The sequence below is a fragment of the Gadus macrocephalus genome, chromosome 6, assembly GCF_031168955.1.
Source record: "Gadus macrocephalus chromosome 6, ASM3116895v1".
Lineage (NCBI taxonomy): Eukaryota > Metazoa > Chordata > Actinopteri > Gadiformes > Gadidae > Gadus > Gadus macrocephalus.
The window spans coordinates 13,122,044-13,137,353 of record NC_082387.1 but is presented as its reverse complement, the minus strand read 5'-3'; the positions used below and the strand labels follow the sequence as shown (position 1 = coordinate 13,137,353).

The 15,310-nt window shown below is 39.9% G+C and overlaps 1 protein-coding gene across 1 annotated transcript; it reads left to right on the top strand.

The window, feature by feature from the left end:
• Positions 1–386: 386 nt before the first annotated feature.
• tmem167a (transmembrane protein 167A) lies at positions 387–2,497 on the top strand (the record flags this gene model as incomplete). The annotated part of the gene is made up of 3 exons (XM_060054271.1): positions 387–610; positions 1,280–1,314; positions 1,739–2,497. Coding segments are annotated over 3 exons (330 nt in total), but the record flags the coding sequence as incomplete, so codon positions are not given.
• Between the last annotated feature and the right edge of the window lie 12,813 nt (positions 2,498–15,310).

Here is a 15,310-nt window from a genome sequence, read left to right as displayed (position 1 = left end):
CTGTCAGCTAACGATCAAGTTATGATTGTCCCTTTGTAGCTGCTTATTGAATGACTATAAGTCCTTATAATTAAATTGAATTGTGCGATGCTACTGTATCCAGTTAAAGGCGTTGTGTAGACATGTACTGATGCATGAGTTCTACTACAAGTTTAGACTAGCGAGTTAGCGTCGTTTTGTTGTGTGGTTGTACCATGCCACGTAGCTACAGCTGTGTGTGTGTGTGTGTGTGTGTGTGTGTGTGTGTGTGTGGGTGGGGGTGGGTGGGTTGATGATGATGAGGATCCACAAGTTATGTTTATAACAGGGACTTGGTACTTCATACAGCTCCCGAAAGTAACCAGTGTAATGGTTCAATGTTATGCAGATCATCAAGATCAATGTAACGTGTGCATCCTGGAATCATCCTACCACTATTCAACTATTCTGCCCACAATTACTGGCACAATCGAAACAATAAGAACTATTGCCTAATACATTGGGTCGTTTTTGTTTTGCAGTCTGCTATTTTCAACTTCCAGTCGTTGTTAACGGTGATTCTCCTGCTGATATGTACGTGTGCCTACATTAGAGCAATGGCTCCATCACTGTTGGAAAAGCATAAGACTGGGTATGATTTCACACACTTTGCAATGTTTCAAAGCGTCATTTACAAAATAACTATCCAAATCCAAATCTATTATATTTTTTCAATCCAAACTGGCTGGGGTCTATTTGCTTATAATGATAGATAAAAAAAGAAAACAATTTAATTGGGGTACCATAAATGTTTACGGAAATAATAAAGCAAAGCTCTCCTTTTCAAACACTGATTATGCAGTGCAATTTGAAATGATATCAACATGCTTGATGGACTAATTAAATATACAATTTAATTTGTTTTGTACCAAGCGATCTGTTCTTATGTTAGGCAAGTAGACTTTTAGGACTTAGTTAACGAGCATGCATAATAAGAGCATGCAGATGTTTACTAAATGATACTGCAACATCTTGATACTGTGAAAAAACAACACACATTATACAATACAGTAATCACAGTAGAACATAACTATATAAGAACATAAAATGCATGAATGGCAAACATGCCAATTCAACACCAAATAAAGATATATATATATATATGTTTGGTAATAGTAATGCGGCGTCAAGATCTTTTCATTCATCAACTCTTATCATGAAACCCAAGGCTATTGTTTCAGTTCTATTTATCTCACTCTTCTTTATCCAGACACTTGATATAATATAACCTGGTCTTTTGTTCTTTATTTTTTTCTTACAGGCTTCTAGGTATCTTCTGGAAATGTGCCAGAATAGGTAAGTGATGATTTGGTTGAGATCAAGGTTCTGCCCAGACCTGGTGTCTAGAGAATAAGATGCACTGATAGCAATAACTATGTATCCTGAGAGTGATCACTTATGATTTTTTTTTTTTTGCGACATAGCTGATATGCACTTTTGCATTGTTGGGTTTATGCCTCTTATTAAAAAGTAAAAATAAGACTTAATAATCGCTTCAGCCAGGCTGAATCACATCTGTTATTTGGCAAGAACAATATGTTTCCACACTTAAATTAGTATGCGGCATCTCCAAACGAGTCTTCAGTGCATCTAGAAAGCGTTCGCACGACTGCATTCTAAGCATGGTCCATTGTGTTCGAATCACTGACACACTAAGTGGAATTTATTTAGAAATTAGTAACTTGAGTACTTGGTCAAAGTCGATGTCTTTCTGCATCAGGTGAACGGAAGAGTCCCTGGGTGGCTGCGTTCTGCATCGGTATGGCTTTTAGTATACTCTTCATGCAGTAGCCCAACCACAGAGTGCGATAATGGACTGAATTCATGATGGACAACGATAACATGGACAGAAAAAAACTCCAAAGGCATTAACTTCGATATCATGCATGGAGAAGGAAGATCCATCCACACGCCCTCCTCCTTGCCATGGAAAAATAAAATGTGTTCGAGGAGAAGAGCTGTATGAAGAACAAAATGGGGGTGTCTACATTTCTCCCGGGATTGTGCAGTCTACCTGTGTCTATTCTTATGTGCACAATGTGTATAACAGCTGGAGTGTTGGGGCCAATGTTTCCTCTGTTGTTTCTCTTTAAAAACGTCCCATTTGGTCGTGCATCCACTGTTCTGTTGGGGTACACCTCGTCCATCGATTTCAAATGTTTGACTTTTCCAAATAGATGGACATTATTGCTTCAGATAAATTCTAACCGTTTAATTGAGTAAAAGTAAATGTTAATGACAATATTGGAGATATAAAACATTTTATCTACATAACATTGCTCGATACTATTATTATCATTATCCAAATGTACCTGGCCCGCCAACGATGTTGCTTTTTAATTACGACAGCGCCAATATTAGGAAAGTAATCTTTGCTTAAAATGTGATGCTGGCCAATTGTTGCTTCAAAACCTATAATGTTTTTTCTTTTTATTTCATTAAGTTTTGCAATATTTATTAAAGAAACTTTTGAAATGCACTTTGACTTTTCTCTCCATACAACCTTTGTATTGGTCTTCAGCCTGCTTTCAGCACATTATTAAAGTTGGGGGTGCTATTATTGTGTTTCCTCTTTAGCCCTAAAATAATGCCCTCTATGACAGTGCTGGCTTATTTCTGCCACTCGCTGCTCTCTACAGACTATTGTTTGCTGCAGTTAAAACCATATAAAAGTCTTTAAACCACAAAGTTTAAAAGTTCAACCTAGTGTAAAACGAATTATTAACTTAATTAATAATAATCACAGAACTTGTCTTGGGAAAAACTGCATTCCCTCTGGCCTCTGTTAGGGCGCATCCATTTTGGCCTGTACTGGTTCAGATAAAGCATCAAGCAGAGCCTGCCCGTAAGGCTGTTCGTATCAGACTGGTGACGCAGGGAGAGGAGACACAGAGTAGGAGGACACTCTTAGTCACCGGCTGCTATCACCCTGAGAAGAGATACGGGATGACTAAAGGGAAGTGGCGCGGCTCCACACAGCTAATGTCTTTGGTGAGGATGAAATGAGGGAATGGCAATTTCAGTTCCTATTCAACGCTGTTGATCGGAAATCAATGTATAATTCAGCGAGATGATCTTTGAATGATGAATATTGACTCGCCCCCCTTCAGACATGTGAACAACTTTATTCAGAGAGCAGTTAGATGCTCAGGGAAAGCGGTCAAACTCTATTATTTCTTATTCCATAGTTTGATTCCACCATTTATCTTCATCCTATCTCAATGTCACATGCGGTTTTGAACAAGGGTGTGAGGAGATTATCTGCCAATGGATTTGGTGCTGAATGCCTAGAGAAACATACACAACATTCACTTTGTTTTTAAAATGACTTACAGTCTCTAATGATTCATGGGTAATGTATTTCTATTGGCCGGTCAATATTTACACGCATCTGATGCCAAGTGAGCAAGCACAGAGAGAAATAAGGCCTCCCTACCCAGTGTGACACTGTTTCTCTTCACGCACACGCCCGGGATCCTGCTGAAGTACTGCCAACACAGGGAGGCCAAGCGGAGAATTAAACCACAATGTTTTTTAAGATTCAATCTACAAGTATACGATAAAGTATCATGTACTATGTAAACAAATAAATACCCAGGATTGCAAAACCTGAATAACGGCAATAGAGAAATCAACGATTTAAATATAATTAAATAGCTAAAATGCATAGAATGTGTTAAATAAGAGAACGGTTAGACAAACAGATGGCACAGCACGGTGCATGCAGTGATTTCACATACATTTCTCTTAATCTTTATTGGGTAGCATCTTACCACACGCTTAAGCTAATAAAAGAATATTGCAGAGCTATTAGAGACAACGAAGATTATGGGGGGGGGGGGGGGGGGGGGTATTGTATAACCCTCAAAACAGATGCTTGGGTTTAACTACATCACTTAAGATAAAAGTCACGTACCTGTAATTTGTTAAGAATATCAAGTTTCTATTCCGATCCAACCATACAGAAGTAGTCTGAAAAAAATGTAAGATATTTTTAGAATCAAGTATATGTGTACTATTATCAAATGAAATCAGAATTGATCATATATGCCGTAACAAATGAAAACCTAGCTCCTTCATTGGCCTGGACTGAGGCTGAGTATAAGTGCATTAAACATTACTGTGCCTGATTGCACAATGCTGTGATGCAGGGACAGTTAAAGACATCTCAGATTTCTAGGAAACAAGGGGCCTCTGCTTAGAGATAATGAAATTGATTGTGAAATGTGCTCCAAGCCAACAGTGAATGGCACCTTCAAAGGGAACATGCAAGAGTAGGGGGGACATCTTAGACTCTGGGAGGTGTTGCGCTACTTTTCAATAATGCACAATGTAGTTTCATGTTTCTGGCCAATGACTATCATGTGTGTAATGAATTAAGGTGAGCCAAAACACTTGGGCCTTCTCTTAGGGTATAACCCAGTGCATAAATCTTTCGGACCAGAGAAAACACACAGCTGTCTTGTCCACTTTTGAACGATGACTTTACTGGGTCTGTTATCTGTAATACAGTCTGGGCTTCTATTGCATCGGATAGTCTGACTAAGATGTTTCCATGTGAACTTAACCTTTTGGTACTTTATAAAAAGGATCAAAACTGTTTAGTACTTGGAGATACTCGTTAGGCCAGGGGTCACCAACACAGTGCCCGAGGGCACCAGGGTGTCCGCAAGGACCATATGAGGCGCCCGCAGGCCTGTTCTAAAAAATACTCATTCTTGAACAACTCTTTCCCACCTTTTTTAAGTCATTGTTGATAATTACTGAGAGGAATCATTATCATGATCAGTGTCTTCACATAGATGAGTATCATTAATCATTAATAATAATATATAACTAAAGGCAAACTGAGCAAATTTGTTATTTCAGAAGAGTGTATCAAACTGGGTGTCCTTCGTATGACTCCGTACCCATGAAGTAGCTCTCAGGTTCAAAAGGTTGGTGACCCATGCTTTAGGCATTTAGCAGACACATGTTATTAAGGAGAAGGTCGGGGAAAGTACAGGTCTGTCGTTATTGGGAATTGAGCCCAGTTTCTTTCCACTGGGAGTCGAACACCATATCCTGTGCTAACAAACATTGCGTGCATCCCAATTGACTTTTTAGATTCACATACATTGTTGTGAATATGGATATGTGAATGTGTTTAAGATGACAATACTACTCTTGTCACTGTGAGTAATTTCCATTCCTGACTAATTAGGACGTGTTGGAAGGAGGCCAATGAAAGTTTGACCGTGAAGACTTTCACAGGGTTTCAAAATATCACTATCTAAAGGGTGACATGCAAGTAAAGGCTTTTTTTAAAGGTGGATAGTCCACATTAAATAATCATAATGCAACGCATGACGTACCCTGGTCATCTCTTATCTTCTAATTGTAATAATTCTACTGAGGATGCAGTTAGCAGCATTATTTTTGCCATTATGTGCTACTCATGAATACTTTTCAGCAACATTATTTAATGTCCCTGCCATTTCAAATCATATTATGGATGTGCCAGTGCACCACCAGAGACATGAATATTCACTTGGGAAATCAATAGGCTTTCCAATTTTCAAAGCCCATGGAGTAAACTCAGATATGTACAGTCAGTTAGGTTGTCATGTCCCTAACTATCTTCATCCATTCTGATTCATTTTCCAGAGAATGCTTAAATTGTTCCGATGGTCCAAATCATTATGGACGAACCAATAGAAATATAAATGAATGTTCTTTGGGAGGTTGAGTTGTCCGTTTACAGTATTGATTGTAATGATGCGTTGGTTATCTGGGGTGTGTGCGATGGGCAGGTCTGTGTGTCCCCTCTATCACTTCTTCCAGGAAGCCTGGAGAGTGGTCCCACTTAGGCCCCTTGAGATGAAGGGCCGGCAGGCAGGGGTCCAACCTCAAGCCCACCAGCAAGATACATCAAGTGGGGTCTTCTTCTTCTTCTTCTTCTTCGGCTTCTGCTTCTGCTTCTTCTTCTGCTTCTCTCTTTCCTCTCCCTATTCACAGCCCTTCTTTGTTGCACTGATGTGCACTGGGAAATCAAAAGCAGCAGGCGGGGATATGACAATCATTCAACATGTCACCCCTATTGAAAATGGATGCACTCTTTCACCCAAGTCAATTCCCTTCTAATCGCAGAGAATACACAAAAACGCAAATTATTGCAATTTTGCGAATGCATAGTTCAACTTAAAATACAGCAAATTTGACATCGCTAAAACAATTCATCTGTGGAAAAGATGTAAATGATTGCTTACTCAGCCCAAGGCACATCCATGTCCCACCAATAAATCACCAGACATGGCAAATAACCACAGACACCCAGAATCACACAACAGACGTTAAAACAAGCAAGTTCACACAAGATCACACCCCTGAAAGATGGAGAAGACAAGAGGAGTTATTTTAAAATGCCCAGTAGGCCTAACCTTCGGCCTTTCAGCCTAGAATGTGCAATGGCATTCTCGGATGATTTAAGACTGCAGGCAGGGGAACAATAGAAAGGCTGCCAGAAATTAGCCAGCTCCTGTTTGGTACTTTAAATGGGGTCAATAATCTGTGAAAATGTACCTTGATTCAGTTGCAGCCAGTCTGTGTGTGAACTTGTTGAAGATGTGACATTTTGTACAAGCTAAGACAGAGGATATATTTGAATGAGCAAGATAAACTGTATTTGTTGCTTTGTTTGTTGGGTTCACTAATCATTTATTGTTTGGGTTGGCGGGGTATTAGCTTGGTTTAGATAGACTTTTTAAATTTGGAGTTAATGGCTGAAAAGAAAGAAAAAACAAACTTACATGTGGCAAAAGTTGTTGAAAGATTTGTGTAAGCATTAGCATGCAATATCTGATTCTGAAACTGACCACAATTAAAATCGTATTATTGGTGGGGGTTTTCTTTTTTTTGTATTGCATTGTTATTTGGATTGGATTAAACGTGGGTTATATTCAAACTTTGCTGAACAGTTAGATAAGCAAGGGAGGAACAACAACCATGGGGGATGCTTGGCTACACACGTGGCTTTTCTCTCATGGTTTAGAAATACAACTAAATAAAATAAAACCTTACTTTGCAAAGTCATTGTGTTTGAAATATGTTATCTCAACATCATGTCGCAAAGCATAGCATGTTTTCTTAGTTTCAAAAATAAATATGCAAGTAATTTCAGCTTTAGAGGACAATGCCGGTGTGTCACAATGTCTGTGTGTCACAATGTCTTAGTGATCCAGCGGTCATAGCCGTTTCTCCTGGCTTCACTAAATCATCCGTTACGAATATCATTCTCCTAAATGACTTTCCTACTGATTAAGAGCCTTATGAGGGCGCCTGTAAACAATGGCAACATAGCACATTCATCTTTCGGAATCAACGGCCTCTCTCAGTACGGATTCTGTGGACAAAAATAACAGTGAATCACCATACAGGTACTTTTACAAAATGTCTTATCACAAAGACCATAGTGCTATATTGCTACTGTTTACCTTTGAGGCAGACGCGTTCACGTGAAATGCTATGATTCTGACAAATAACTTTGGTTACAGGTGTTATAGTGAAGCCAGGAAAGACATCTACCAGGGTGTGATCAGCCTGATTAGTATCCTTTAAAGAAAAAACATTTGACATTTTCTGAAAGAAAGCATCAATTGTGTGATTTTGTTACTCCTTGGCGTCCATACCAAAAAGCATCGGTCCAATCGACACTGAATGCTTCTTGGCTCGGATAAGTCAACTGCAGAGCCAATGGTGTAAGGAAACAATGTCAACGCAAGAGGGGCAAAACAGGCCAGATTCACGCTTTATTGACTCCAGGAATTGGTTCTGTGAAATGAAAATTACTGGAAGCCACTCTTTTTTGTTGAGCAATTACAGTATTCTCTTGCTGTTGGTCTTAGTGAGGGTAGAGATATTGTGAAATAATTGAGTTCATTTTGCTTGAATCAAGTTTCCAGAAAATACCCAGTTCTTAGGCAGTGACAATTATAACGAATATATACATAAAAAAGATGTATATATTTTACTGTATGCTCAATAGGTCCTACCATAATAATTGTTTTCGCACTCAGACTGTGATAAAATGAAGGAACACAAAGAAAATATGACTGGGTTGAATCAATGAATCGAATGTATTTTTAGTAGTGAAAGTATTAGTACTACTAAATTAATTAAATTTCAGAATATTTATAGAATAAAATATCTCTTAAACACACACACACACACACACACTTGTGATTTTTGTTACTACTACTACTTCTTAAAATACGTACATTTCAACAAACCAAAGTCTTCGCTGCTACACCTCCCAGATTTTTTGCTCTACACACAAACAAACAGGTAGAGAGTTGTTGTCAGCCTGGATTTGTTGGGTGTCAAAGGTCATATCAATCAAGGGTTAAGCCACACACAGCTGTCTATTTTCCTTGAGCATCAGATCTAAACATCTAACCACATTTGGAAACCAAACGCCTTGCTATGACGGTTAGCAACCACTGTTCAAACACACATGTTTGGCAAAGCAAGCATTGAAATGGCGACTGGGTCATTTTGGGATGGACTGGGGATCATCTTGTACATTTTTTATCTGAACTATTTGTGGTTGCTGGTCATTGCTGAGCCATATTGTCCAACAGCCATGGTGAGGTCCACTGAGAGATCCCACAGCATACAACCAACACCCGACCTGTCACTCGTCGGACCTGCATATACGAGGGATTTTTCATGTAGTGTTCACCTGTTTCAATTCATGTAGAACCTTGGCTATGATTTTAGTTCAAGATTTTATTTTCCCTTTATTTTGTTCTTTATATTGTTTTGTTCGCTCATTGTAACACTGTTCTTTACTCAAGACAAACATTACTAGTTAAGTTAGTCATGGTCAAGATAGCAATTTACATCATGTTTGACATTCATCTTTCTCAAAAACCAAGAATGTTATACAAGGGCAATATAGCTCATCTATCAAACAAATTAAATCCTATTTGATCTTGCAATCAGCTAAACAAAATACAATCAGCAATCAGCTAATCAAAATCGAGTAATCGCTTTGATATGCTAAAGTGACATCTGTTGACCAAGCTGTGTTGTACTTTGGTGAAAAGGGAAATGTTTCTAATTAAAAGTGGAAGTGAGTTATGTTTTAGTTAGGGAGTTGTCTTAACTTCTAATGGACAAAATACAATGACAACCAAACAAGAACATTGCATCACAACATGCATCAGTGTAATGCACTACGGGGTCCCACTTGAACCAATGTCACCTGGCAACATGAAACTTTTCATTCGCACACATAAAATATGCCATTAACCAGATAAAGATAACATTAAAGAAATTAAGAAAGCATATCATACAACTTTAAAATAAGTTGTTTTTTAGCAATAAGTTGCCATGTGTAAAGTCAGCTAGTGTGACTTTACACATGGCAATGGTTACTTTTCAGTTGATCTGCTGGTGTCCCAGCAACATTAACCAACCCTTACCCAGTTGTTTACACCACATGCTGTTATGTTATATTCCTATTACGACTCTCCGAGGGCTCATTCATTTCCTTCTGTCACTGGGTGTGACTGGAATGTGAAGTGATGACGAGGACGCGGTTAACAATAACCAAGTGATGGAAGAAGGATATCCCCATCCCCGGTTTGTTTACAGGCAGCCCTGCCGCTCTTTAGGTCGCCCCATACACGTGACTACAGCTAGTGTACAACAGCTGCATTCCCCAACCTCTAAGGTCCCTAGAGGTGAAGGTTCAAACTTATACCTTTCATGTGATGTCCTATTTTGATGAAGTCATCGCGTCATTAGTGTGTCCAGTGTATCTCCCAAGTTTGCGTGTGTGTGTACGTGTGTGTGAGTGTGTGTGTGTGTGTGTGTGTGTGTGTGTGTGTGTGTGTGTGTGTGTGTGTGTGTGTGTGTGTGTGGGTGTGTGTATGTGTGTGTGTGTGTGTGCGCGAGCGTGTGTGTGCGCTGTCGCAAGCGTGTGACTGTGTGTCAACAAGACTGAAACCATTAGACTGCTTCCAATTAGATACTTTGATAGACATAAAGGGAAATCGTTTTTACTTTTCAATAAACCACATTTGAGATTCAACATAAATTATATAGTTAATGTACCAAGACTACTCTTCTTGGAGGGATTATATATTTCCTGCAATTCGCTGTCACCTTCACATAACACAAACATAAAATACACATATAGTCCAATTTACATCATCATTAGTACCTTGTGGAAGTGCTGCTTGACAAGTGTGAAATAAACAGGGAAATGTGCAGATGTATCATTAGCTCTCTAAACACCTAACTCTCCTCACTTTAAACGATGCAGTCATTGTGATAACCGGGGGAAAAGAATAACTTACGGTTTACAGAGAGTTCGGGAAATGGTCTGTTAAACACTTTCAAAAGGTTCCTCAACTGAGTGTAATGGAAGCCAAAACATTGAAGTGAGGAATACCTTTTTTTGCTGATTTCTTGACAAGCCGTTTATGAGTTTTGGATTGACCGAGTATGTTGTCTTTGGGAATTATAGCCATCTTTGAAGTGTGTGAGCTCTTTCTCTCTTAGTTCAAGCCCATATGTGCAACAAGTCTTCGGGACAGTAATAGGGGCCATCTGGGGCTATTTCCTCTTCTGACCTAACATGGGGTAGGTTGTATTAACAGGATGTCATTGATATACTCCCCCAAAGAAAGCCACGCTGCTGTTTATTTACTTGCTTAGAAAGCTTATGTTGACAGTTGGGTCTGACCCTGCACCCACCACTGTAGCTGGTCACGACGGACTCCTGTCAGGGACACGTTGGGAGAGGAAGTTATGGTGCCCATGGGCTGCGATAACAATCATTGGAATAATATAAATACAAGATAACGATAATGATAATATGATATAATTTAGCAGAAATAATTTAGCATCATTTCAATACAGTCCTCTATGATAATGTGATATTATTTATGTTGGTTCTGGATGGTCTATAATAGTATTATTTCATTGCATGGGTGATTTAAAAAAAAAAAAAAACAGGGTGTAGCTTTCAAAAGCCATAACAAGGGGATTGCAACATGGTAGAGCGGGTTGATTTATAAGTGGAAGGTTGTAGTTCAATCCCTGGCTCCTCCAGGCTGAGTGTCGAAGTGTCCCTGAGCCTAACCCTATCTGCTCCTGATGAGCTGGCTGTCGCCTGGCATGATTTACCCGACGTCGGTGTGTGTGAATGTGTGCATGAACCGTTGTAAGTTGCTTTGGATAAAGGCATTTGCTAAATGCCCTCATGGTAAATAATCATCCATTGCCGACGTTGGTGTATATAATCAGTGATCACTTTAAATTAATTCAGCTATACCTTCACATAATATTTAGTACAAAGATAAATTATATCAGTATAGTCATATATTTATTTTCTTAGATGAAGACACGAAGAAATAAACACTAAATACAACCATTGGAAGGAAACAATTGATTTGAAACGGCCGGTGTCATTTAGGTTGTGTGACAGACAGGTAAACAATATTGACGAAGCATAACCTCTGCCAATCCGCCGACTAGCTCACATAATGTATCACAAACAAACAAAGCCAAGTGTACTTGAATATACATCAATATAATGTCAATAACCGCTTACAAACAATAGCCTCATCAATCTGTCTGGATGTGTTTTTATTTGAAAAAATACATTTGTATTTCATTACAAGGACCATGTCCAAAGCTGTTCTCATAATGTTGCTCATAAACCAACGACCACAACAGGAGATTTATTGACATTAATAACCTCACACTGGGACATCATACCAGATCAACTAACCAATGAACAACACTCATCGCCGGATGTTATTATTTCCTTTTTAAACCAAAAGCTATCTAAATGTTCCAATGAAAAAACAGCAAGCATTGAACGAATTACTGGCATATGTTGGCGCATAAGTGACAGATAATTTACAGTCTTTTTATTTGATTTATTATAATTTGTGAAGGGGACTGGCCACTATATGTAACAGATGAATGAAACAACAATTACAAATACTTAACAACACCCAAAATGCTCTGATGTTTGATGACGCATTGTGGGAACCAGAGTCTGGGACTTGATGATATACAGCGCTGAGAGCGATCAGTAGAGACCAGAAAACACTCCCACATTCATGGGGTCATTATAAGAGGGGATCTCCTGACGTCCGTACTGAAGTCTTTCCTTGTTTTCGTGGAGATAATCAGTCCCTCAGTCCCATTAGTGTTGTTTTTAAGTTTGCATTCTGATCTGATCCGGCGTAACGTTTAGCATCATAGGTGATAGAAAATGGCAGAATAATAAGTATAACAAACCCATTTATAACGACCATCAATCGTCACCAGTCCCTAGTGCTGCCCTTGAGTTTCCCATTGGGACTGTGGTGTTGTGGCGGGTAAAACGCTGGCAGGAAACCGTATGGGTCCACAGGAAGTGATCTCTTCAAGGAAGAGGATAGGATTTCCTGGTGTTGGTATTTTTGCCCATGGTTTGGTCGAGTGAATTTCAACCCTAAGAAACAAGGGTAACGGCTAACATTTCACCAGGCAAAAGCAGGCCTTCATTTGTTAGGTTATTTTAAACTAATTTGGTGTTTTAATTGTGTTGTTTTGATTGTCAAGCACTTTGTATTGATATTTTGCTCAAAAAGCCCTTGTTAAATCAACAAATTGCATAACAGCATGGAGGACAAAAAGGTAGGCGTACAAGCCACAATACCAATACATCAATTATACAATTCCCTCACTCTGATTATCATAACCATATCTAAAATACTGCAAACAAATATCGACGACATAACGATGTGAACAACAACAAATGACCACGTCAGTAAAATGTAGGTGATATATCGTCACTCCGTCATTGGGTATAGCTTAGGACTACCTCGTGTTCATCTCATTGGGTGAGTCTGCTCTTTGTTCTCTGTTCCTCTCCATGCACCCCGCTGCGCCTCAACCCTGTGCTTGCTGTTTGCTTCTGCAGGGCTAAAAAAAAACACATGTGAAGTCGATTCCAAGCGGGCTCGGCGCCATCTCAGGCCCACGAGGACATGTTAACATTGCAAATGGGAATTCAATTGCCCATAATCTACCAATGATTAGCATTTAATTGGACAATGTTTATGCATGCCGAAAGACAGCATGCATACAAACACTTATCGCTATGAAAGAAACACATAAACACACATGCGTGGATGCAGTCACACGCGCACACACATACAGACACAGACACACACAAACACACTTTCATACAAACTCTCACACATCAGGCACACGCACACGCACGCACACACATACACACACACACACACACACACACACACACACACACACACACACACACACACACACACACACACCAGGGAGCTATAATTAAACTATCACCAACATTTGTTATACCTTAGTGGCAACATCTACTCCTTTCAAGATTGCATTACATTCCTTTAGGAGAACCTCTTCTCCTAGGGTGAAAAATAATGTGTTTTCAACATCTTTAGGACTAGTCATTAAAAAAATAAGCAAAGACTCAACAGAGGCAGTGAAGAATTATGATTATTACCAATCTCCCTGATTGGCCAGATTTTCGTAATCACCGATTGGACCAGTCCTAATCCAGCGTCCGGAGGTTGTGGGATTATGTCAGGGCCAAACTCAGGCCAGCGTTTTCCTGGCCAGGCCTGTTGACCCTCATCCAGCAACATGGACGCTGTAATGAGAAACACATGTTTGGACAACGGCGAGCCAAATACTGTAGACCTACATTTGAATCTGGCAGAGGTGAAGATAGTTCAATTTTACACATTAAACTCGCTGTTCTATTGAGGATATTGTACACGACAGTTATCCAATTAGTCTCCCTGATCTCACGTTTTAACTCCAACAATTTTACTACCGCCAATAAGGTGATACTCATTTATTGCGCATGGCCCTGTATTCTAGCCCCATCTAGTGTTAATTTGGTAGTACTTTCACGCGTAACGTAGCCCTTTAATGATAACGCGACAATAACTCCTGTACCATTTTTTTAACAACAAACATTGTGCTAAGTTATTTTAGTATCTATGTTTCCAAATCGTTAATAATAGACGGATGCATTTGTATGTATTTGTATTTCTTGAGCTGTTCTGAGGCTTTTATTCCTAATGGATATTCATGCCTGTGCTGCCACCACAAGGGGTTGCTGTGTCACTGTTTTTAATAAGAACCGTGAAACAAGGTGAATGATACACAAGGTCATGTGAGTCTACACCTGTATTCGAAAGCAGCAGGCCTATAGGATTCAGGTTGAAATTAGACATACAATACATACCAATAAGACAATAAATAGTTTTCTGGATGTACTTGACATCTGGCTCAGAGGTTTAAAATCCAGATTACAAGAAGATATTCTGTAGGCTACTAACAATTTGCAATGATGGGCTTTAAATGGAGCATACCAGGGCATATCACCTGGATTTGGTAAAATACTAAAGATGCTTCAGGCCATTAAAGGGGAAAGATATTAGGTATTTGTTTATAGACTACCTATGCTAGTAAAAAACGTGGTTTTAGCTGTTTAATAAACCAGTAACAACAGAGATTGCTGTGTGTGTGCTAGGAGAGTAACGCAGTGTAGCGTCGCGTTGGTCACTCATGCCGCGGCCATGGCGGCACCAATATTTTGCATGTTCACCGTCATACACATACACGCATATGCACACACACATTCACAGCACACACATGCACACGTACACACGCACACACTGGCCGATCAGCGCGGAACTCATCCATGAGAGAAGCATCTGAGCTGTGCAGAGGCTTGAGTTAGCCGCACAGGCAGTCACACGCACACACACACACACACACACACACACACACACACACAGCGCCTGAGCCCCCATTGGTCGGCGTCTCTCCACCCCACCACAGGAGTCTCTAAGGGGTCTGCTGCAGTACTCTGCTCCAGGGGCCTGGAAACGCTAGAGTGAGCCTTTTTTTTCCCCCTCTTTACTTCTATTTTTGGGCTCGATATCATTAAGCACCACCACTCTCCCTCGTGTGTTTTCCCACAGTTTTCCAACATACTGGTTCCCAGTGTATGAACTATAGGCACACCACTATCAGGCTGGCCCACTCCCTTCTCCATGCACGTGAAGAAGAGACAGAGACAGAGAGAGAAACACACACGCACACACAGACAGAGCGATGGAGGGAGAGGGAGAGAGAGAGTGAGAGTGAGACAGAGGGTGAGAGAGAGAGAGAGAGAGAGAGAGACAGAGACGGTGCCAGTGAGAGAGAGACAGAGACAGAGCGGGAGAGATAGACAGAG